Here is a 22,495-nt window from a genome sequence, read left to right as displayed (position 1 = left end):
ACGCTTAAAAATAAAAGCCTTCCAGCTTTCCCTTCAGTTAGAAGGAGACTTTCTTTTTAATTCCAATCAAGTGTCTTCCCATTAACATTTGGAAAGACGACTGAAAAGGGGGTTCACGAGGCTTGAACAAGCATGAGAGCAAGTCTGGCTGATGCCAGTGCCATGCAAATAGACAGTGCCGTAAGTGATTTTAACTCGTTGTGTAAGAGGGATTTTTCCAGGGTTTCTGATGGAACCTTCTGTAGGGTGCAGCTTTCTTTAAGGTGTAAACTTATTCTGTTGACTTGATCTTTATGTTCGATTTGGTGTGGGTGTCTTTCTGAGCACGTTGCTGTGTTAAAAGAGATGGTGATTTTTCCGCTGCTTTATCCGGAAGAGAAATTCAAAATTCAGCCCCCAAGGTAACACACCTTTACAAAACTCTAATTCAGCTGTCTACGGGAGGATATTACACTGAGGCATCAATATATTTTTTTTTGTGCTTCAAACATTTGGGCATTCTTGAGTTTTTTTTTTTTTTTAGTAGTAAAAATAATTTATTTAAAATGTATAAAATCTTGAGTATACGCAGGTTCAAAATGTAAGCAAAGGCCTTGGCATGATAGAAAACCTGGTGTGTGCTGCTTTAAAAAGGGAGTATCACTTGCCTTAATCTATTAATACTAGGGGTTCTGCCTCTGCCTTTTGACTCAAGACAAGCTATAATGCAAGCACTTTGTTTCTAGGCTAGAACAGAGATTTTCAAGATTCACACACGAAACTGGACCCCTAATCCATGTGACACGTACCTTGATGAGCTGCTGGTAAGTTCAAAAATCAAGTGAGTTCCTGCATGTGACTGAGTCTGTGGGAGTTTCAGCTCGTGGCGCACGGCAGGGGGGAACCAGGCCCTTGCACCTCGCTGCACAACTAGCCAGGGAGCCAGCTCCGTGTCCTCAAAGCCATCAGAGTGAGACACTTCCATCCACTTATTGCTTTACTTTCTGTCTCTCCAAACAGTGAGTGGCTTGTGGGGCAACTTCCTCAGGAGAAAAGTTTTGCTTAGAAGGTTCAGGAGAAAAGTCTGGCTGGTTTGAAAGTGTGCAGGGTGGTAACAAAACCTCTGTAGTGCAGCAACACTTTTCACATTTCCTATTACACTGTTTTTAACCTGCATGCAAAGTCTTCGCGTGTTGCACTTTGGCACCTTGACCTTTCTGTGTTGCCAGAGCCTGACATAATGCTCCGTTTGATGTTCTGTTTTATTAGGATACTGTGGTGCTGATATCAAGTCCGCATGTGCTGAAGCCGCCCTCTGTGCTTTGTGGCACTGCTACCCTCAGATATACAGAAGCCCTGAGAAACTGCAGCTAGATGTCTCTTCAATTAAAATAACAGCAAAAGATTTTTTCATGGCTATGGAAAGAATTGTACCAGCTTCACAGAGGTCTGCAGCTTTGCCCGGACAAGCATTATCACCCATTTTTAAACCACTGCTTAATAAGACTTTTCAGAGAATTTTACGAGTCCTGCAGAGAGTATTTCCCCACGCAGAACTTGTCCTAAAGAAGGACCAGCAGCAAGGTAAGACAATAACATGTACAGCTGGTTAAAACGACTTGTTGTTTTAGCTATCATCATTTCACCTCATATGAATTGAAGTATTTGTGGATCACACTGTGCGATGTGTGAGATCACATGCATCAGATTTCCTGGCAACATCCTGCTAGCTTTTCTACCTGGAGACTTGCTAGGTTCATTTTTATTGGTAGAACAGGCAGAAAGCCACAAGTGCAAGCAGAGATGTTAGGTGATCCATAATTGCTTCCCCTCTCTCTTCTCTGCTTCTACCTTCTCCTCCCTGAGTGATCTTGGAGGATCTTTATACAGAAGATGGGTTGATCTACACACCCTGGCTTAGGAGTCTTGAGACAAAGGGCCATTGGTGGCTATCACATTCATTTAATTCCCATACTTTTACCGTGGGATACAGATTCCAGACACACAGCCTCGTGGGTTGTGTGGGGGACTAACAAGTCCAGGAGTTGTTGCCGGTAATCACAATTCTTTGTTCTTGGGGGAAAAAAATGGACATTTGGCCAATGAGGAAATATAACTTTTGCAAAATATAAGACTTAGGCGAGCTTTGTAGAGCCTTGTGCAACCTCTTTAGACTGTGGTAGGATCAAGTCTTCAAAAACAGCACTTAGTGTGAGCCCATCCAAGGGAGAAATAGAAGATAAGTGGGTTTGGGGGCTGCTTTGGAAGCTGTATTAGAGTGAGACATGCAGGCTATCCAGGCAAGTTAACAAACCCTTCTTGTCTTCCAGATGATATGAACGCTACTTTACAAAGTGATTTCATCTGGAGTGATGAGGAGTCACTTTCAGCCTTTGGAGATGAGGAGACTTTTCCTGAAAAGACTTGTCAAAAGAAGAAAAACTTCCTTGACTTCAGGAGGTAAATGCCTGTCCCCTTTTAGGTTCAGAACTTCAGCTTGCTGTGTCTTTGGAAAGAGATTAGGCTGCTTGTGTCTTCTCTCAAGAGAAACTAGAGACAGAGCAAATTAACACTGATGTCTTTATTCATCACTGTGTTTTAAGCTTGCTATTTTCTCATTTTGTTCTAGAAATGCTTCTCACCAGCCAACGTGTCACAGGCTAAGGCTCTTGCTCTCTGGAGAGCCAGACCATGGGCAAAGCTCCTACTTGGCGCCTGCAGTCACACACGCCCTGGAAAAGTTTCCAGTTTATACCCTGGACCTGCCAGTTCTGTTTGCTAGTGCCTCATCACCACAGGAAATATGTGCACAGGTATCCTTTCTTCTTCTTCTTCTTCTCTCTTTAATCTCATGAGATTCACTGACTGTCTGTAAACTGCTCAAGTGAGGTAAGTGAAATTGTTAATGGAGGTGGTCTGCTTTTACTGTACTTCGTTATTGTATTATCACATTTTGAGCTTTGATGAGAGATGGACATGTAAGCACAGATGTTCTATTGAGTCGTGCAGCTCTTTAGAAGTTAACTTACATGTAAGCAGTCTTGCAATCAGGCAGCAATCTGGATCTCTCTGTCTGTGTAGCTCTCTCAATTTTTGAGTCAAATCAGAAATTTTACACTACTATTAATAAGTTTTGCATGGTGAGGTTTTTTGTTTGTTTGTTTGTTTGTTTATTGGTACATTGCCTTTATGCACTTCTATTTTATTAGGCCAGTTTGATGTGTAGTTATTTATGAGCAGCCTGTGCTCCTGGTTCATTGTTCTTACCAAAGCTTTCATTTTACTAGTTTATCCGAGAAGCTCAGAGGACAGCACCGAGTATAATTTATATTCCGTGGATCGATGTATGGTGGGAAACTGCTGGCGTTGCATTGGAAACTACCTTTACAATGCTATTAGAAAACATTCCAGCATTTGCTCTGGATTTGTTGCTTGCAACAGCAAACGTATCGTACATGGATCTCCAAGATGAGGTATTTCTGTCAACACTTTTCCCAATTCTTTTATTCAGTTTCATTTTATGAATCCTTTAAGTAATACTGTCCTCCCTCAAGCAAATGGATCCTTTTATTACGAGGGCACCCTTCTGAATCATGTAATTTTGCTTAGACACAAAGCAGCGCTGAGAACGTTTGTCTCGGTTGTTTTGTGAGTCAAGGGACTCGCTTCCATTTCAGCAGGAAACCTCAAAGGTGGGGGATGTCATCACTCTGTCAGTGCATCCTGTGCTCGTCCATTCCCTGAGCTTAAATTCTAGAGCTTTTCTTCAAAGAAGACATTTTATTTGCCATCCTGACCTAAAGAAATCTAGCCTTTGATCACCAGGAAGATAACATTATTATTATTATTATTATTATTAATATTTTTCAGATCATTATTAAGCTTAATTTAAAAAATCCTCTTTCTGGAGTATTGATCTTGTGCCTGAAATGTCTTTCCTTCTCATGCCATAGATACAGGAGTTGTTTATTGAAGATTATGGAGAAGTTTTCGATATCCCGTTGCCTACTAAGGAAGAGAGAAGCAACTTTTTTGAGGACTTAATTTTAAGTCAAGCTGCTAAACCTCCTGCATCTAGAAAGAAAGCAGGTGAGCCTATTCTATAGTTAAAAATTTGCTAACTGTATGTTAACAGCCATAGAGTATTTGTTTTGGTAGTGGGTTTCCTATCAGTAACTCTGTGTGTGCTCCTATTTGAGTGCTGCCGATGGAATAAACTTTTCTGGTTCCCTTAAGCTCGGCAGGCCCTGGAAGTGCTGCCGGTGGCGCTGCCGCCTGAACCTCGGGAACCACCACAGGGAGAAACGCAAGGGGCAGAGGAGCAGGAGGAGGAGTCCCTTGGTGCACTTAGCGTTTTCTTAAGGGATGTGTAGGGTACGGCGCTCGGAAGATCTCGCGATGTACGGGAAGAATAGGGAACTAAGGCATATGCCATATTAGGTAAAGAGCAACGCTTATTGGCTATATAGGCATGCTTCCGCCTTTGCTACCTTTATAAGATCCAGCCTGCGTATATTAAACGCCATTTGCAGCATCCTCATATTGGTGTCTGTGCTCTTTGGCCCAGGCACGGGTTGGACGTGCCTGGCCGCCTCGGCAGACGGAGTCGATTGCCAATGTCAGGCAACAGGGATGTTACTCTCAGACTTGCTACTGACAGACGTTTCAAGGCCCTCACAAACCCTGTTGATGCAGATGAGGTAAACTGCTCTGGGTCTGTAATACTGTACTGTCTGGGTGTATTTTTAACTGCCCAGTGTTGGTGTGCTCTAGCGAAAGGCTTATCTTTAGCACTGCACTAAAAGGATTTCTTTTTGGAGGAGCAAAAAGTGTTTTGTATTTATTTTCCTGACTCCCTGAGGCTCTTCAATGTCCTTTTTTTGAGTAGTCACTGAAAGCCCTGGTTTCCTCCTAGAAAGTCAGACCAGCTACTACCAGAGTTTGCCTGGGGAAAGACTTTAATATGTAGGTATGCTACAACTCTGAAATAAACAGTCAGATTTCTTTGGGGCTGTCTGAATGAAGCGTAAAGCTCTTGCTACGTGTTTGTTGGCTGTCAGTGGTTCCTCTGGGAACACGAGAAGAGCAGATGTTTGCCAAAGAAATTCAAGATGCCACCCACTGTTTTGTCTCTGGCTCCCCAGTACAGGATCAGCCATAAATGACATGTGGTTTCATCTTTCCCCCAAAATTTCCAAGTCCCTCTTTTTCTCATTTAATTTACTGAATTAGCCTGTTAAGATGGGGGCATATACTTCAGAGTTACTTGCAATTTTAATACAGCTGTGTATCAGCAAGGGCCCTGTTCCTCCGGGTATCCCTCGTCTTTCCCTTCCAGGCTCTTGACATGTGAATAGTCTAAACAAATAGAGGTGTCCTCATCTAAACTAGCCTTGAGGCTCCTCTCACGCTCCCAGTAAAGACCAAATTAGCTCTGCTCCAGGTATCTCCTCCTAAGGGAGATGCCTAGAGCAGCTGCTTCCAAAGGGCAATTCCAGCAGCGGATTTTCTGCTGCCCAGAGCAGAGCCTGGCTCGGGTGGCTCAATCCAATGTATTTACTGTGATGTTCTGAAGCTGAAGGAAGCAAATCCTGCTCTGCATGTCTGTTCCCTTCGCTGTCCCACACACACTCCCCAGCTTCCTGCTCCTTTTCTTCTCCCTTACAGTGTGTCTCTTCAAAGCCCTTTGAAAGATCCCATGCTTTTTCAAGCAGCTAAGTGGTTAATTCCACTATCTGCTCATAATGTCACAAATACTCAGGGTTTTTAAGAAGTCATTTATTTGAATTTATTAAAATAATGTGGGTAGATATTGTGTAAGTCTAATACAACCTCTGAACCCATCTATTTAATTTGTAGGTACCTGATTATACCACAGTTATTAAACGGCCAATGGACCTTTCAACAATTCTCTCTAAAATTGACTTGCACCAATATAAAACTGCAGGAGATCTTCTGAAAGATATTGATCTAATCTGTAGCAGTGCCTTAGAATACAAGCCAGATAGAGAAGCTGGAGGTGAGGATAGCTCTTTATCCCTCATTTAGACAACATTTAAAATGCATAGATTGAGAAGAGTTGTCTCTTTACAATGGCCTTGTGATTAGCTCACTTAAAACATCCACAGAGAGCATTTCTCGCCACTTCAAAAACTGCCGTAGTGTTAAATTATTTAGAGATGAAATTATGTGCAATAGGTGCTAATGAAGATGTAGTGCCTCTGCCTTGATTATTAACTTTTATGTACTTCTGCCAAAACTATTCACTGAAATAGCTTGCAAAACCTCTTTGGGAAAAGAGTTCATCTTTTCCATATGATCCAAATCAAGGATTTCACTTAGCTAGTGGCAAACACTCAGTTCTGACTGTCAACTTTCAGATCGTCTCATTAGAGACAAAGCTTGTGCTCTGAGAGATGTTGCCCATGCCGTAGTGAAGGAAGAAATGGATAAAGACTTGGAACAACTTTGTGAAGAAATTAAAGAGTCTCGTGAGAAAAGAGGTATGTATTCCAACCCTCAGGATTTGAAGACTTGCCTCAGTATTTGTAACTAGAAACGTGAGACCAACTTCTTTGCTGTCTGTTCTTCATTGCAAGGCTGCAGCTCTTCACAGGATGTGCCATCTCACTACGAGGTGATGCCACAGCAGCCCTCTGTTTCTGGATGTAATAAACAAGATAACAAGTGTAACGAAAGAACAGAGATGCCAGTGATGCCTGGAGCCTGCCCTACACCACTGCCTAATGGCAAGTTGCTTTTTCTTTTTAGAATTCTTTTTTCTTTTTTTCTCCCCCACCAAGAGGCTTTCTGGGTGATATTGCTAATGCCATTGGTATCCTTCTTATGACAAGGTTTCTGCCGGTGGAAACTTTGCCAAGGATTTCACCCGTCTGTTTTGTGCAATATTCTGTAAATAGAAAGAAGGGTGGGTTTTTTGTTTTCCTTTGTGGAAGGCATAAGGACAAAGACTGTTTTAAACAGGTTATCTGAATCATAAAATGTTGGGGCCTTAGTACTTACTGTAAGAATATAAGAAACTGGAGTAATGGGAGTCACCTAGAAGAGAAGAACGTGTTCGTGGGGAACTGGACCGATGCCCGGGAACCAAGCACCGGGAGGAGCACCAATCAGCTGGGAGCCTGTAGCCGACCAATGAGAGTGCTGCTGCTTAGCGCACGCCCACAAGTACTGGTATAAAGCTCTGCTGCAGGTGACAGCAGGGTGGAGTTGATCTCTCTTTGTGTAGAGGTGTTGTTCACTCTGGCTCGTGGAGGAAGCTTCGGCACTCGACATGAGTTAAACCCGCTTCATATTAAAGTGTTGCTCGCTCCGACTCATGGAGTGAGCCTCGACATTCGACACTCGACAGAGTGAGCCTCGAAATCTGGTGACCCCGACGTGATCGTGCGAGAACGCGAGGGATCCTACTGAAGAAAGGCGGATTGTGGCCACGACTGACCTGGTGAGTCAGAATGGGATTTGCTGCGTCTAGAATGGAAGTTGCTACAACAGCAATGGAACATGCTACTGTTGAATGCTTCTTAAGGCTTGCTCGAAAAACTAAGACTGAGATCTCAAAAACCGATTTAACTGATTTACTGCTGTTTTGTAAGCAGAGAAAAATCATAGAAGAAGCTTCCCAGGCATATAAGTTTGAGTCATGGGAGCGAGTAGGAAAGGAACTATGGGATGGTGTGCAATTAGGCTCAGAGGAAGCTTGGCGACTCACGAAAACATATCGTTTTATATGGCCAATGTTTGAACGGTTAGTTGCTGCCGCTTTCTGGGAAGCACTCCATGGAGAAGAAGGAGAGGAGAATGGGTCAGAAAGTTCTGAGTGGACTAACATTACTGAGCCGAGTCAATGCGAGAAAATAGATAATAAGAAAAAAGGGGCTTCATCTAAACAGGCGTGTCCGGTAACTATAGCCGAACGAGAAGTATGGGGGGGAGTGGATGAGTATCTCCCCCCATGGGAGGGGGAGGAGCGACCATCCCCCACAGCGCCCGAATGGGAGGGGGAGAAACGACCACCCCCCAGAGTGCCCAAAATGGACGTGGATAAGGCCCGATCCCAGATGGGTCGGACGACGAGGCACGAAAAGGTACTTCTAAGATTCAAAAGAAAGCAGGTGGAGGAAGCGACCCAGCTGAAGAAGGATTGTTGCCGGGGCTCCCAGCCACTACAGGTGGAGGTAATGATGAGGGAAAGTGTGAGAATGTAATGCCACCTGTTGATCCAACCTTTAATGCAGGAGCACAGTACAAGGGATTGATAGAAAATGCTCAGCTACAAGGAGAATTTGTATTAACCCCTCTAGCAGCTCCTGTAGTAATGGGAGCCCAGGGCCCCAGGTGGGAACCCCTAGATTGGAAACTGGTACAAGGTTTACAAAAGACAATAATGCAATACGGACATGATAATAAGTTGGTGCGAAATCAAGTCTCCGCTCTGTTTAATATTCCCATATGGTGCCTGCAGATAGCAGAGCTATAATGGAACTTCTGCTCTCCTCTACTGCTTATATGCTTTGGCTGGCAAAATGGCAAGAAAGACTAGAAGAAAAACAATTGGAAAATTTAAATTGTAGCATGGATGATCCATTAAGGGTCGCCACCCTTGACCAATTGATGGGGAATGGGCGTTACCGGGCAACCGAGGCCCAGGCAGCGCTCCACCCTAGGATACTACAACAATCAAAAAATGCAGCGCTAGCAACCTTTCTTGCCCTACCGCAAATAGGAACGCCTCAGTTACCATACACCAAAATAGTACAAAAGTCGAACGAGTCCTTTTTCAACTTTGTCGATTGGCTAAAGGAGGCCCTGGATATGGCACCTAATGTGCCTGCAGAAATGAAAGCAATATTGGCCAAAGAATTAGCAGTTCAAAACGCAAACCAAACTTGTAAACAACTATTGGCTACTTTGCCACCAGGAGCTTCAATTGTTCAGATGATAGAGACATGTGCCCGAGCACCAATGATGGAGTAAGAGCAGAAGGCGAAAATACATGGCGTGGCTTTGGCTGCAGCACTTAAAGGAGAGAGAATGTCTAGAAAGGGGGATAAAAGATTTCATGGAACATGTTTTCTATGTGGTCGATTAGGACATATGAAAAGGAAGTGTCCTAACAGATTTAGGATGGAAGGTATGGGCCCGAGAGGATTTGATGGGAACTGTACAAGATGCCAAAGGTTTGGGCATAAGGCAGCGGAGTGTCGATCACGGTTTCGTAAGAACAGTATGCCGCTGCAGGGAAACGGGAGCCACTGCGTTGAGGGACGCGGCGAACAAGTATCCCCAAACGATGGCTGCCTCTGCGAACTCTCCGCGGCAACCCGCGGAAGCGCAGGAGTCGATCTTTCCGGGGCAAAATCCACAGTAATTAGAGACTCTGATGTGCACATATTAGAATCGACGTGCACTGGTCCCCTGGGGAAGAGCCGAAGAGCCAGCGACCCCCCCCCCCCCCCCCCCCAACCGCCGCCCTCTCCTCCTTCTCCCGCCCCCTGAGCCGCGGTGTCGCCGGGAGCAGACGAGCGCGGACGGCTCCCCACACCCTCCGCCCCCTTCCCCTGCCCAGCCCGCGGGGGCGCAGGCAGAGCAGGCCGGGGCGGGCGGACGAACCGGGCCTGTTCATGAGCAGCGGATGGAAGGGCAGATTTGTGGTCCTCTCAGAGGTGGCAGTGAAGTGCAACTTTAGCACGGGAAAATGAGTGAGCTTGACCAGTTATGCCAGGAGGCCAAGCAACTGAAAAACCAAATCAGGGATTCTAGGAAAGCATGTGCTGACGCCACCTTGGCTCAGATCACAGCCAACATTGACCCTGTGGGGAGAATTCAAATGCGTGCTAGAAGAACACTCTGGGGACACTTGGCTAAAATTTATGCAATGCACTGGGGGACTCATTCCAGGCTTCTAGTCAGTGCCTCCCAGGATGGCAAGCTTATAATCTGGGACAGCTATGTCTCCTCCTAGCTGGTTATGACGACTTCAACTGCAATGTCTGGGATACACTGAAAGCTAATAGAGCAGGTGTCCTTGCCGGTCATGATAACCGTGTCAGTTGCTTAGGTGTGACTGATGATGGAATGGCAGTGGCAACAGGATCGTGGGACAGCTTTCTCAAGATCTGGAACTGAAAAGAGCGGCGGACTCCGTGACTGAAAGAACTTCCCAGTGGTTGAAAACTAAACATGATAGCATATCCAGTCTGACCATACTAACTTGGACCCCCATCCTCCCCAGCTCCAAAGGGCAAGATTTTTTCCTTCTCCTGTTGCTGAAATGAAGAGCACAATTACCTTTCCAAGAAGAATTTCTGTGGTTGTAAGCAAAATGAAATTGTGTATTCCTTTGGGACCATTTTCTTTTGTCTTGGGAATTTAAAAATGAAACACTATCATAAAAGCTTGACCAGAATGATTATACTTGTGTTTGTAGCTATGTTGCTTGTTTTTTGTTTGTAATGTTTTGATGCATGATATTGCCAATTTTTGTTTTTGAAAAAAGAGGGGAAAATGCTGGGACTTGCAACTATGTTACTTGGTTTTTTGTCAAAGTTTGCAACGTTTATTGTTAATTTTCCTTTTTCAAAAGAGGGGGAAATGCTGAGGCTTACAGCTATGTTGCTTTGTTTTGCCAATGTTGCAATGTTTATTGCTAATTTTCTTTTTTGGAAAAAAGAGGGGCAGATGTTGGGGCCTTAGTAAGAATATAAGAAAGTGGAGCAATGGGAGTCACCTAGAAGAGAAGAACGTGTTCGTGGGGAACTGGACCGATGCCCAGGAACCAAGCACCGGGAGGAGCACCAATCAGCTGGGAGCCTGTAGCCGACCAATGAGAGTGCTGCTGCTTAGCGCATGCCCACGTGCACCGGTATAAAGCTCTGCTGCAGACGACAGTGGAGTGGGGTTGACCTCACTTCGTATAGAGGTGTTGTTCACTCCGGCTCGGGGAGTAAGCTTCGGCACTCGACACGAGTTAAACCCGCTTCATATTAAGTGTTGCTCACTCCGACTCGTGGAGTGAGCCTCGACATTCGACACTCGACAGAGTGAGCCTTGACACATCCCCTTCTCCAACAGCCCCCTTTGCCCCATTGCCTGCCCACCCATGGACAGAACAGGGTTGACCCCGTGACAAGGGAGTCACGGGGTGGGCAGCCAGCACAGGGATACAGCCCCAGCACACAGCTCACTCACCAGGTGTCTGCAGATCTCGTCCTGCGTCTCCTCTGCACTCAGCCCAACGCTGATGTTGAGGCGCCTCGGCAGCCTCTTCGACCCCAGAAATGGGGCACACAGGTGCAGGGTCACCTTGCAGGCCTGCAAAAGAGCCCCAGGCCCTGTCATGGGGATGCTCTGCACCTGCCCGGACACTGAGGAAGGAACCTTGCCAGTGAGGCAGCATCATCCAGGGCCTGTGAAGACTCCTGTAGCCCCACCCGGAAGGGAGCAAGTGCTCCTATGGCTCAGCCAGCTCCACGGGGCTTTCTGTGGGGCGCCTGGGGCTCTTACATTGCACACAGCTGGGGATGGGTCGCAAAGGTGGAGCACCAGGCTGGGAAAGGCCTCCTCCACCTCCCTGCTGAAAAATGACCTCCTCCCCAGGGCAGAGGAGGCCAGGGCGCCATAGAGGCCGAAGGCCGAGCAGCGCAGCTCCTCTTCCTCCTGTGACGAGAAAGACCGTCGGGCAGGCTGCTAGCACACACTGCTCGGCACCCGCTGCCCACAGGGCAGGCGACCGGCAACAGCTGCCCCTTGCCAACAGCAGCCCGCAGGGGACGGCAACCCGTGTGGGCTCCCGCCTGCCCACGGAGAGACAGTGGCTCCACTTACCGCCCCCCACAGTGCCCGGCAGTTCCTGGCCACCTCTTCAAAGGCAGAGCCCATGGCTCTCGCCTCCAGCCGTGCCAGCACCTTTGTAAGAGCCACCAGGCTCTCTGCAGCCACCTCGGGGCTGCCCACGTCCTCCAGGCCCCCGAGCAGCGCTCTCACCACCGTGGCCCAGTGCATCCGCAGCTGCAGAGCAACATGCACATGAGCTCTTGCCTCTCAGTGCTGCTCCCAACTGCGGCACCAGTGGCAGCGCTTTCCAGAACAAGCCCAGGGGAGAGCCCCGATGCCAGGGCATTGCCTCAGTGTAGCCCTGCACCTGCCTCGGCTCCTCGAGCACCTCCGTGCTCCTCCCCAGCTCGGCTTGCGCTCAAAGCCCACCAGAGGCTGCCTCACCTTGGTGGGTGCTCCTGTGGCCACGTTGCCCAGGCCCCTCATGGCCATTTGTCGCACGTTGCTGACGGGGTTGTGCGATCTCTCTGCCAGCGCCTCCAGGAGGGGTGTCACAATCTTCCTCTCCCTCACCAGTCGGTCCTTCATGAGCTACAATCGAGACACGTGAGCGCTAGCATGGAGCACCCCTCACCTGGGTGAGACGCAGGAAGCCCTGCGAGCCCCCTCGCCCCGCGGCTGCCTCACCTCGGCACAGAACGCGGTGGCTGTGAGCCGCAGGTTCACCGAGCGGGAACGCAGCCAGCAGAAGAGCCGCTGCACCAGGCGCTGCGGGACCTGCTCCGCGCACAGCAGCACACTGCACACAGAGCACAACAGCCTTGTAGCACGTGCTCACACAGCACGGCCCCGCGGCACTGCTCCCAGCTGCGCCCACCCCGGTGCAGACGCTGCTCGCGCTGGAGCAGAGCTCGGGGCAGGCCCCAGCTCCCAGCAGCCCTTCCTCTAGCACGGTCCCCACCAGGGGCTCTCACCTCGCCAGGAGACACACGCCGGCCGTGTGAGCCTGGGGCGCTGCCAAGGACGCCCACACTCCCTGCTCCCGCAGCAGCCACAGCCACCGGTGCTCCAGGCTCTTGGCCAGCACCAGCTCCAGGGCCTCCACAAACGCTGCAGGGAGAAGCCAAAGAAAGCTCCAGGCACAGCACTTTGTGAGAAGCTGCTCTTTAGCACAGCCCCACCATGGATCCCAGCAGCAACACCCAGCTGAGATACAGAAACGGCCCAATGCCCAGTGCGCTGCCCTACAGAGCCCAGCTGCACCTACCACGGAGGCAGCCCAGCACCAGGGCAGTAGGCAGGTGGCTCCTGCAAAGCCATGGGCCGCACATGCAGATTCTGCCCCTGCCCCAGCCGCTCCTCACCTGCCTGGTGGGTCACTCCTCAGCTCTCCAACAGGCAGGTCCATGTCCTCCCCCAGTGTCTCGCTGAGCTGCTCCAGGAGGTTTGGAAGCAGCCAGGGAAGCAGGCGCGGAACCAGGGTGTCACTCCTCAGTGTTGACACCACCTCACGGAGGGCGCAAGTGATCTACAGAGAAATTCAGTCAAGAACCACCCGGTAAAACAAGGCCATTGCCCACGGACCACGTCCCCCTGACAGCCCAGGGGCTTCTACTCTGTCTAGTTCTCACTGCAGGGAGAGCCTTTCAGCCTGGCAGCTGCAAGCTGTCCCAGCTCCCCACACTGCTACCACACCAGCACCCCACAAGGCTCCACGGGCCCTCACAAAGGGCAGGAATCCCGCTCGCACTCAAGCACCGCTTGGAAAGCACATGCAAAGCGGCATGGCCGCCGGGGCTGCTGGCCGTACCGTGCGAGGCTCCAGGGCCGCCTGGCTGCTGCCCAGCTCCCCAGCGCAGCGGTTGCTCCCGTTGCTCTTTCCGGCTGCTCCCAACTTCTGCGTTAAGCAGACCAGGATCGGGTAGCCTATGGCGCTTCTCCTGAGGCTCCTCCACACTTCTGCTGTGTTGCTGCAAAGGAACACACGCTAGGACGTGAGCCCGCATCGCCGGCTACCCAAAGTACCCCTGGAGAAGCCATACACCCTCCTTGTGCCCACGAGCACTGTTGGTGCCCAGGTCCCGGCAGGGACACGAGCTGCAGCGCTCAGCCTTGCGTGGGGCAGAAGCAGTGGCTGCCGAGAGGGCCACCCACGCAGGCGAGCCCCGCGGCTGGCTCTGACGGCATCGGGAAGGGCGGCTGCACAGACCTGTCCATGGGCAGCGGTGTCTGCAGGAGGCTGCCCAGCACCGGCTCTTGGTGAGAGCGGCAGAGCAGGACCATGGCCCGCAGCACCACGCGCCGGGGAGTGCTCAGCTGGGTGCTCCGCAGGCACGTGCACAGGATGGACACCAGCTCGGGCACCTGAAAGGAGGTGGGAGAGAGAGAAAGGCTCGGTGTGTCCTTTCCCCATTGTGCTTCAGGGCCAACACGCTACCACAGAGAACAGCCAAAGGCAAACCTAAAAAATGCCTCTCTTACCTCCTCCTGGAATATCTTGTCGACACAATCCCACAGGAAGGTCAGTGTCCATCGACCCGCAGCCCACATGCACACAGGCCTGGCGCACAGCAGGCTCTCCACAATACTGCTCATGAAGCCTCTGGCCTGGCCTCATGGGAAATGTTTGCAGACAAGCTGGGGAGAAATCAGAAACACAAAAGAGCGTGTCACAGGCGTTGCTCAGCTGCAAAACATGTGTCCAGAGAGCAGGACTCCCACACACACGTGCACACAAACATATAATGGCCTCCCATGCGCTTTTCGAGGGCCAGGTACCTTGGCAATGTTGGTGGAGGTTGCCAGCAGAGACCCAGAGGTGACAGCGCGGAGACTCTTGGACAGAGATGCGACCTGGGTCCACAGCGCGACGTCCATGTTTTCGTCTGGAACTATCAGAAAGGGGAGTGACGTTGATGGGGAGCTATCAGAAAGGGGAGTGATGTTCACGAGGAGCCAACCTCCAGATCCCTGGGCGCTGAGCGAAGACATGAGGGAGGCCAGCAAAGGCCACGCAAAGCCAGTGTCCCTCAAGGCAACACAGTGGCTTTGCAAGCTGGACAAGGTGCTACGGCTCAGGGGGACAGGGCCTGGTGCTGGGCTCCTTCCCGCAGGGAGCAGCAGGGGCAGCCCTGCCTATTCCTCTCACCAACTCTCTGGAGAAGGAGGCAGAGGCAGGTCGCTGCCCGCCGACGGGATGCGGCTGACTCCTCGCATGTCAGAGGCCCCAGCAGTCCCACCAAGGAGCCAAACTCTTGGCAGGCACCGCCTCGCTGTGGGAGCAAGACACAGGCACGAAGGTCACCGGCATCGCCACGGCCGCTGGCCCTCTCCCGACTGCAGCGCCCCGAGCACTGGCGGAGCCGGGCGGGAACAAGGGGCCACCCTGCAGCCCTGGGACACCCAGAACCCGCCGCCCGCCCACGCAGAGCTCCCGGCACAGGGTCCCCGCTCACCCTCTGCTCGTGTCTCTCTTTGCAGGTGCTCAGCACCTGGACACACACTTGCAGCGCTCCGTCCCGCTCACACAGGTGGGCCGAGGTGAGCCAGCGCCGCAGGACCTGCCACAACAGCGTCTGCTTCACCACGGCCTGAATTTTGCCCTGCACCCCTCCCAGGGGCCCTGCTGCTTTTGAGGCCCTGCTTTCCCTGGGCACCGCAGCCCCACGTGAGGAGCCCTCGCTGGGGCCACCTCCCCAGTCCAGGCTCTCACCACGGGCAGCCTTCATTTGTGCATCAGCCCTTGCTCACAGCTGCACAAGTGGGAGAAGCTCTGCTCATCTAGGGGGCTGCAGGACACTGCAAGCTGCCTGCAAGAACGTTGCTGCAGACGGGAAAAGCGTGGATGCAAACCTAGGGTGAGGGGTCCTGAAGCTAGGACCATTTCACTTCCCACTGATGTGCACGGATGGCACGGAGTTAGAGAAGAGCTCCCCTCCACGCACCAGGCCCGCAGGCGTGATTCCCCTGGCTCTGCTGTGTTCTGGCAGCAGCAACGCCTTCCCCGCTGCCCCAGGACACTCACCTGCACCATGTCCCCCAAGCAGATGGGGACCGGCTCTGCCTGCAGGAGGGCTGCCGTGAGCTGTGCCAGGGCTCGCAGGGATGGCGCCTGTCACCAGAAAGCAGAGGAGAGGCCATGTACCCCACAAAGATGCCACAGCTGCCAGTGGTGATTCCCATTGCCAGTGTGGGGTGCCTGGTGCTGGCTCCCCACTCAGGGGTGACCCAGCAGGCCAGTACCTACCGCTGTGCATGAAGCAGTCGCCATCGTCTTCCCTGTCACATGCAGCTGCTCCAGGCAGGGAAGGCACAGGATGGCCTGGCAGCACTGAGCCAGGAGGCTGCACTTTTCCCCGCTGCTCAGACAGGGTTTCAGCTTGCTGAAAGGAGAAAAGGGCAGAGAACACAGAGAGGGGGCTTACTAGCGCTCCCCAGAGTGAGCCAGAGGACATCTTCCTTTGGCCCAATCCACAACCCCAAACCCAGTGCCCACAGCCCCAACCAGACCAGCCAGCTGTGCTGGGACACACACTGGCATCCACAGTGCCAGGAACAGACCCTACCTCAACTGCTCCATGGCCACGAGGGCCCGGGGCTGCACCGGGGACTCCCGCGGCTCCTCCTGAATCACCTCCTGCAAGGCACAGACAGACAGGCACAGGGTGGGCAGTGGGCAGGAGAGCGGGAGGGAGCTCCTACCAGGCCAAGCCACAGGCTGAGCTGCCCGAGCCCACAGACATCAGCCCTGCCGCCCCCTCACGACTCCCACAGAGACTCTACAGGAAAAGGTAGCAGCTCTGCAGCGCCGGGACGCACTCTGCTCCCCAGCTGCGACCCCCAGCGCCAGCCCCCACGTGCCCTGCCAGCTGGGGATGCAGCTCGTGGCCGTCAGGAGCTTGCATACCACCCTGCAAGAGCATCGCGCCCCTGCGCAAACCTGTTCCATGGCCCAGCCCTTGGCTCCCCTGCACCGTGGCCCAGGTTCTGGGCACTCACCACCAGGGTCTGCAGCAGCTCCCACTTGCGGCAGAGCTCAAACCTGGGGCTGCTGCCTGCAGCCTGCAGGGTAAGGCTGGTCTCCGTGATGCTCTGCACCAGGGAGAGTCTCAGCTGCGTGTCCTGATGTCAGGGAAAAAAAATCTACCTGAGCTCCTCGAAGGGCCCAGGGCAGAAAGAACAAGGGAGACGGAGGCAATCTGTCTCCAAGCACAGTGCGCAGAGGACACTGCAACCCCTGGGAGCCCTGTGGAGCCTGGCTTGACACCTGCGCTCCACCAGGAAACCTCCTCTTCCCTCCCGACAAGAAGCCTCCCAAGGGTAGGGAAGCGGCTGCCTTGGCTGTCTGCCGAGAAGACCCCATGGATCCTGGCCCAGGGGAGCAGGGCAGGCAGCACTGGCACTGCTGCAGCAGGAGAGGGGTGCATGGGAAGCACAAGGAGAGGCTGGAGCTGGTGGCAGCACTCTGGCTCTGCCACGCGCCCCAAGCTCTCACCTGGCCACCCTCCTTATAGAGCCACAGGACGTTGCCCACAATGTCTATCCCCACGTGGGCCAGCAGCTGCTCCTTGGGGGCTCGCAGCGCCATCCGGCCATAAGCCACCATGAGCGCCGCGCGGGTAGCCCGGCTCGTCACTGTGTCGCTCTGCCAGGGGTTCGTGGGAAAAGCCCGGTGAAGCACCGAGATGTTGGCCCGCAGCCCTGCTGCGCCCAGGACCCTCCGTGCTCCCAAGGTTGGAGCTGCCCGAGCCCAGCCGGTGCTGCAGCTCCCCGCACACCTTCTGGGAACTCCCTGCAGCAACGCCCAGGGCCCTTTACCTTCTGGGGCTGCAGAGTTCCCAGGAACTGCTTGATGGATGATAAGGCCAGCTGGAAGTGCCTCTCAGCACAGTGGGACACAACTGAAACCACTCCCTGCAACGCACCAAAAATGGGGAGTCAATGTCACCCCAATGCCCAGCCCTGGCCAGCTCCACTAGCCAGGCAGGACCTTTCCTAAGGCAATGGCAGCAAACAGGAATGCAGCAGGAACAGAGCAGGGAACACAGAGCCACTGAGCCCCAGGACACGCAGCACAACACAAGGAACCCTCACCTGTGCCTCCCACAGCTCCAGGAAGTTGGCTGCTTGCAGATGGCCCAGGGTCCGCCCTTGTACAAAGCAGGGACTCCCACAAGCTGCCAGGGCCGTGCCAAGAGCCTTGTACAGGAACCTCTGCAAGAGAAAAGACCAGGCCCCAGATGCAGGGTCAGCTCTGCCCGGCAGGACAGGGCCAGGCCATGGCAGCCCCACGGTGCCAGGACCCGCTGAGGCACCTGCAGCACCAACAATAGCCACTGGCCAGAATGGCTCCGGGGTCAACTTAGCATGGAGGGGGCACAAGTGCCTTCCTGGGAGAAGAGAGAAGGCAGCAGCAAAACCAGCCCAGGGCAGAGCAGCGCCACCAACCCAGTCCTGCCTACGCCCCGGGGTTTTGTCGCCGCAGCCCTTGGGGTACATGAATGGGAGCAGCGCTGTGCAGGGAACAAACCTTTTCCCAGGACAGGCGCGGAGAGCAGTGCAGCTGGTGGCTCATTTCCCGGATCAGGTCAATAATCCAGTCGTCACTCGCAATGAGGTCCAGGGATGTTTGCAGGAACTAGGGTGAAGTGGGAGATGAAGCAAATGCCCCCCCGTCCCAGGCCAGGACCTTTTGCCCACCCCAGTGACCCTGGAGACGGCCAGGGGAGAGCAGCCCCTCACGACTGCCCCTCTGCCCACCAGCCCCTCCTGTAACTGCCTCTCGCTCTTCCCCTCAGGATCCGCTCCAGCCCCGTGGGTGCTGCACATGCCAGGAGCAGGCAGTGCCACAGCACAGGGCCTCGTGTAGGGGGCTTCTGCCCCCGCCTCCAGCTGCCTTTATGCCCAGCTGTTCTGCACATGCCAAGAGCAGCTCTTCCAAGCGCCCATGGCAAGGGCAGGCACTGGGGCCTCGGGACCTGCTTGTGCCACTCAGTGCCTCAACAGGGAGCCCCAAGGTTCCTCCCAGCACTTTTCCTGGCCCTGCTTGCCCCATCCACGTGTATCCCCACAGGGATGCTGTACCTTCAGCAGAAGGCTCTCCCACTCCGCCATGTTCAGGTTCCTCGCAGTTGTTTCTGCAAAGCCAGAGAAATCAGAAGCCCTTGCCGTGTCTCATGTCCCGGAGCCTCAGGCCATCGGGCTGGTAAGTGCTGGCAAACACAACTTCATACCCTCCTCCAGACTCGGCGCTGCCCTCTCCGTGCGCAGCCTCTCCCTCCCGCGGGCACTTTACCTGCCAGGTGCTGCAGCAGCAGGGGGATCTCTGCAGCCCAGCTCGCCCCCACACGCCCGTGGATCCTGCTGGGAAGGGCCTGCAGCAGCTGCAGGGCCGCAGCGCCACGGCCACCGCCTGCGTGGGGAGTCACCGCTGCCACCACCTAGAGCAGAGGAGAGACGGGCTTGTGCAAGCCGCAGGAGCCGTGGCCACCCCGCAGGCAGGCGGGCAGGGAGGCTGGCATTGCCCTGGATGCCAGGAGGCAGCCGACAGCCTCGCCTGAGTGCTGCCACCCCCGCGAGGAGCAGCAGCTCCCAATGGGCAGGGGCAGCCCTGGCACCCTCTGACATCCTCCTGCCTCCTCCCAGGGTGCCCTGCACTGGCCACGGCACCATCTCTCCTGCCTCTCCCCTCTCTGCAGCCACAAAAGAGCTTTCCTGGGGCCCTGTTACTCACCAACAGGCGAACCAGGAGGGCCTGAGGCGCTGGCAGAGCAGCTGTGGGCACAAAGAAAAGCTACATAAGATGCCCAGCCCCACCAGGCCCTGCCCGCACCATGTCCCACGACCCCACGCACAGCTGAAGGGGACCCCAGCTGCGCCGCCTGCGCCTTCGCTGCCCACCTTGCTCTTCAGCCTCCAGGAGCTCGTGTGCTGCCTCCTCTTCGTGGCACTCTGCTCGCTCCCGCCTCTGGGCCAGCGCACACAGGCAGCGGCAGAGTGGGACCAGCAAGCCCGTGTACTGGGCCGGCACCACGTACCGCAGCAGTTTGGGCCACAGGAGCTGCAGGCAAGAACCGGGCCACTGGGCACTCCGCTATTTCCACCTCTTCCTCCCAGTCCGCCTGTTATTGATGCTTCTGCGGCACCAGCCCAGCCCCTGGGCCTCGCTCCTTCCCTCAGCCTCACCCCGGCTGCCTCCTCCACCTGCTCTCCCTATCACCCACCCAGCTTTGTTCCCCTTTCCCCTCGCTTTGGCTGCCTGCTTGCCGAGAGCGGCCACCACAACTCACCCCCGGGGACAGCTCTCCTCCCTGCTGCAATGGGGTGCCCTGTGGCCCCACCAGTCCCTATGTCTCATTTACAGAAGGCAGCCAAGACGTGCCCAGCCATGCTCCTTTCAGCCACAGTGTGCACTGAACAAGCAAGGGTAGCCCTAGCTCTTCCTGGCTGCTTTAGGGGCTTGGATGGGTGGTGTAAAAACCCAAGGGAAAGAGAAGCAGCAGCAGTGTGCAGCAGCAGACAACTCACTTTGGCCACTGCTCCGGTGGAGACATCCAGGGTGCCCAGGATGTGCATGCACAGACGCCAAATGGTCTTTTCTTCCTGGGCCTCCAGCTCAGAAAGGTTTCCTGATGTCTGCGGGACAGAGGTGGGAAACACCCGTTGATGCCCATTCCCAGCCCTCTGGGTGCATGGTGATGGGAGGCTGCTCCCACTGCGGCTGCTCCTGCTCACCAGGCAGGATGCCGAAGGCTAGGGACGCCCATGGCAGCGCTGCAGCAGAGCAGTGCCACCCTCTGCCCTTACCAGTTTGTCTGAGGAGCGGCTGAACTCGAGGAAGATGTGCCCCACCACGTCCCATGCCGAGCAGCCCGGGGCGCTGGAGTGCAGCAGCTCCTCAATGAAACGCAGCACTGCTGTTCTCACCTGCGGCAGGGGCGGCAGTCACAACCCGCACCAAACGCACGGGTTTGACGGCCCTCCCAGCGCTGCAGCCCCTCTGGCCAGGTCGAGACAACGAGGGAGCAGCAGCAGCCCTTGCTCCGCAGCTGCCACTGGGCTCCGGCCCCAGGCCCTGCCTTTGGCTACTGCTTTGGCCTCGACAGCCTCTGCCCTGGGGAAAGGGCTGCTCGGCCGCTGCAGCGCTACCGTCCCTGTCCAAACCAGCTCACCTGCGCTGCGGGGTCATGGCACACGGACTGTGCCAGCTTCACCAGCACCGACACGTTCTCCCTCGCGTTGGGGACTGCAGGAAACAAGGGAAGGCGGGTGCTGAGGCTGAGCCCCCATTTCCACAGGGACTTGTCACAGCTGCCCGGCCTTTTGTGCACAAGTAGGGCAGAAAAGTAGGGCCACATTGACAATTCAGAGGAAGCAGCAGCATCCCAGGGGCACTCCCTTTCTCCAGCACGTGTTACTTACTGTTAGAACAGACTAGAGCCTGCAGCATTTGCACGGCTGCCGCGCGATCAGCCCTGCTCCCGTTCCTCAGCTTGTAGTAGAGGAACACAATCACCTCCGCTGGGCAGATTTGGGCTGCAGGGAAGACATCATGCTTGGTGTTAGGGGCCAGCATCGCACACCTGCACGTTGGCAGGACAGCAGCTGGGACATAGTGGCACAGGGCCAGCTCTCCTTCCCTACCCTGCAGCACGACGCAGCGGCACAGCTCTGCTCGGTGCTCTGGGCTGGGCGGCTCCATCTCATCACAGAGCTGTGGGGACAAGGTGCGTTTTAGGGAAAGCCAGAGCAGCGTGGAGTGGGACAGAAACAAGCTGTGCTCCCAGTGATCCTCTCACGAGCAGCTCTGGCCACAGACCCATGACCAAAAGCCCAGAGCCCCGTACACACACAGGCCAGTGATGCAGCATTGGGCCTTACCTGCTCGTGCACAGCAGCGTTGATGGCCAGAAGCCTGGCACAAGGCACGTGGCTCTGAACGTCTGCCACGGCCCCCAGGAAATAGCGCAGACTCTGCAAGGGAGCACGGGAGGGAGAGGGCAGCTGTCACCGCCAGCCACGGGGAAAGGAAATCGGCCCCGCTGGGAGCTGCCCCGGCCTGAGCCCACTTCCAGGGAGACCCCAGCCTGCACGGGGCTGCTGGCTCGACCACGAGGTCTCTCTACTCCGTGCAGCCCTGCTGGGATGGCCTTTCCTGGCACACCGCCCCCCTCACACCTCTCCCATCACAGGGGCTGGAAACGGCCCTGCCTGTGAGGACAGAGCTCCCTACATGCCCTGACGCGGGAGGTGGCACAGCCTCCCCTCTGGAGCCACTCGTCCCAGGATCCATCCTCTCTACCCCAGCCTCCTGCCAGGCAGTTTCTTTTAGCGAGCCCCTGCGAAACCCCAGCCTCCTCTTCCCGCTCAAAGGTGTTCAAACCCCAGAGGTTCCTGCTCCTTCTGGCACCCTGCAGCTTCTCAACGCCTTGCACCATCCCCATGGCCCCAGCAGTGCTGTGCCCCTCACAGTGCCTCACCACGGTCACCCCAGCAAGGTCCCGCACTTCCCGGTACTGATGCAGCAGCCAGGGAAGCCTCTGCCATGCGCGCTCGCGGTGCTCCTCCAGGCGCACGAGGACACCCATCATGGCCCCCATGGCCCAGAGCACAGCCTGCTTGCCCTGACGAGGAACAGGGACACGCCACGTTGAGGGCTCAGCATCTCTCCAGCGCTTGCCTCTCCCACACACCAGCCTGCCCTTCCCATGTGGAGTCCTCC

General features: G+C 54.4%; 2 protein-coding genes across 2 annotated transcripts; both read right to left on the bottom strand.

Moving 5' to 3' along the window:
* Positions 1-11,501: 11,501 nt before the first annotated feature.
* LOC148595568 (protein maestro-like) lies at positions 11,502-12,267 on the bottom strand. Its single transcript, XM_088520397.1, is given in 4 exon segments — positions 11,502-11,595; positions 11,597-11,658; positions 11,827-12,009; positions 12,220-12,267. Coding segments are annotated over 4 exon segments (387 nt in total).
* A 138-nt stretch (positions 12,268-12,405) lies between these two features.
* LOC148595567 (maestro heat-like repeat-containing protein family member 2B) lies at positions 12,406-21,131 on the bottom strand. The gene is given in 25 exon segments (XM_088520396.1): positions 12,406-12,574; positions 12,750-12,908; positions 13,140-13,303; positions 13,586-13,745; positions 13,985-14,139; positions 14,554-14,666; positions 14,924-15,047; positions 15,231-15,335; positions 15,800-15,886; positions 16,022-16,157; positions 16,341-16,425; positions 16,428-16,530; positions 16,533-16,553; positions 16,732-16,896; positions 17,270-17,419; positions 17,593-17,688; positions 17,869-17,988; positions 18,272-18,412; positions 18,859-18,911; positions 19,070-19,148; positions 19,508-19,548; positions 19,675-19,867; positions 20,302-20,409; positions 20,581-20,700; positions 20,946-21,131. Coding segments are annotated over 25 exon segments (3,033 nt in total).
* Positions 21,132-22,495: the final 1,364 nt, after the last annotated feature.

Source organism: Tinamus guttatus, unplaced genomic scaffold, assembly GCF_059628265.1.
Source record: "Tinamus guttatus ecotype Peru unplaced genomic scaffold, ASM5962826v1 Tinamus_guttatus_pri_ptg000087l, whole genome shotgun sequence".
Classification (NCBI taxonomy): Eukaryota; Metazoa; Chordata; class Aves; order Tinamiformes; family Tinamidae; genus Tinamus; species Tinamus guttatus.
Note: the sequence above shows the minus strand (reverse complement) of the source record. Positions and strands in the feature narration are given on the sequence as shown.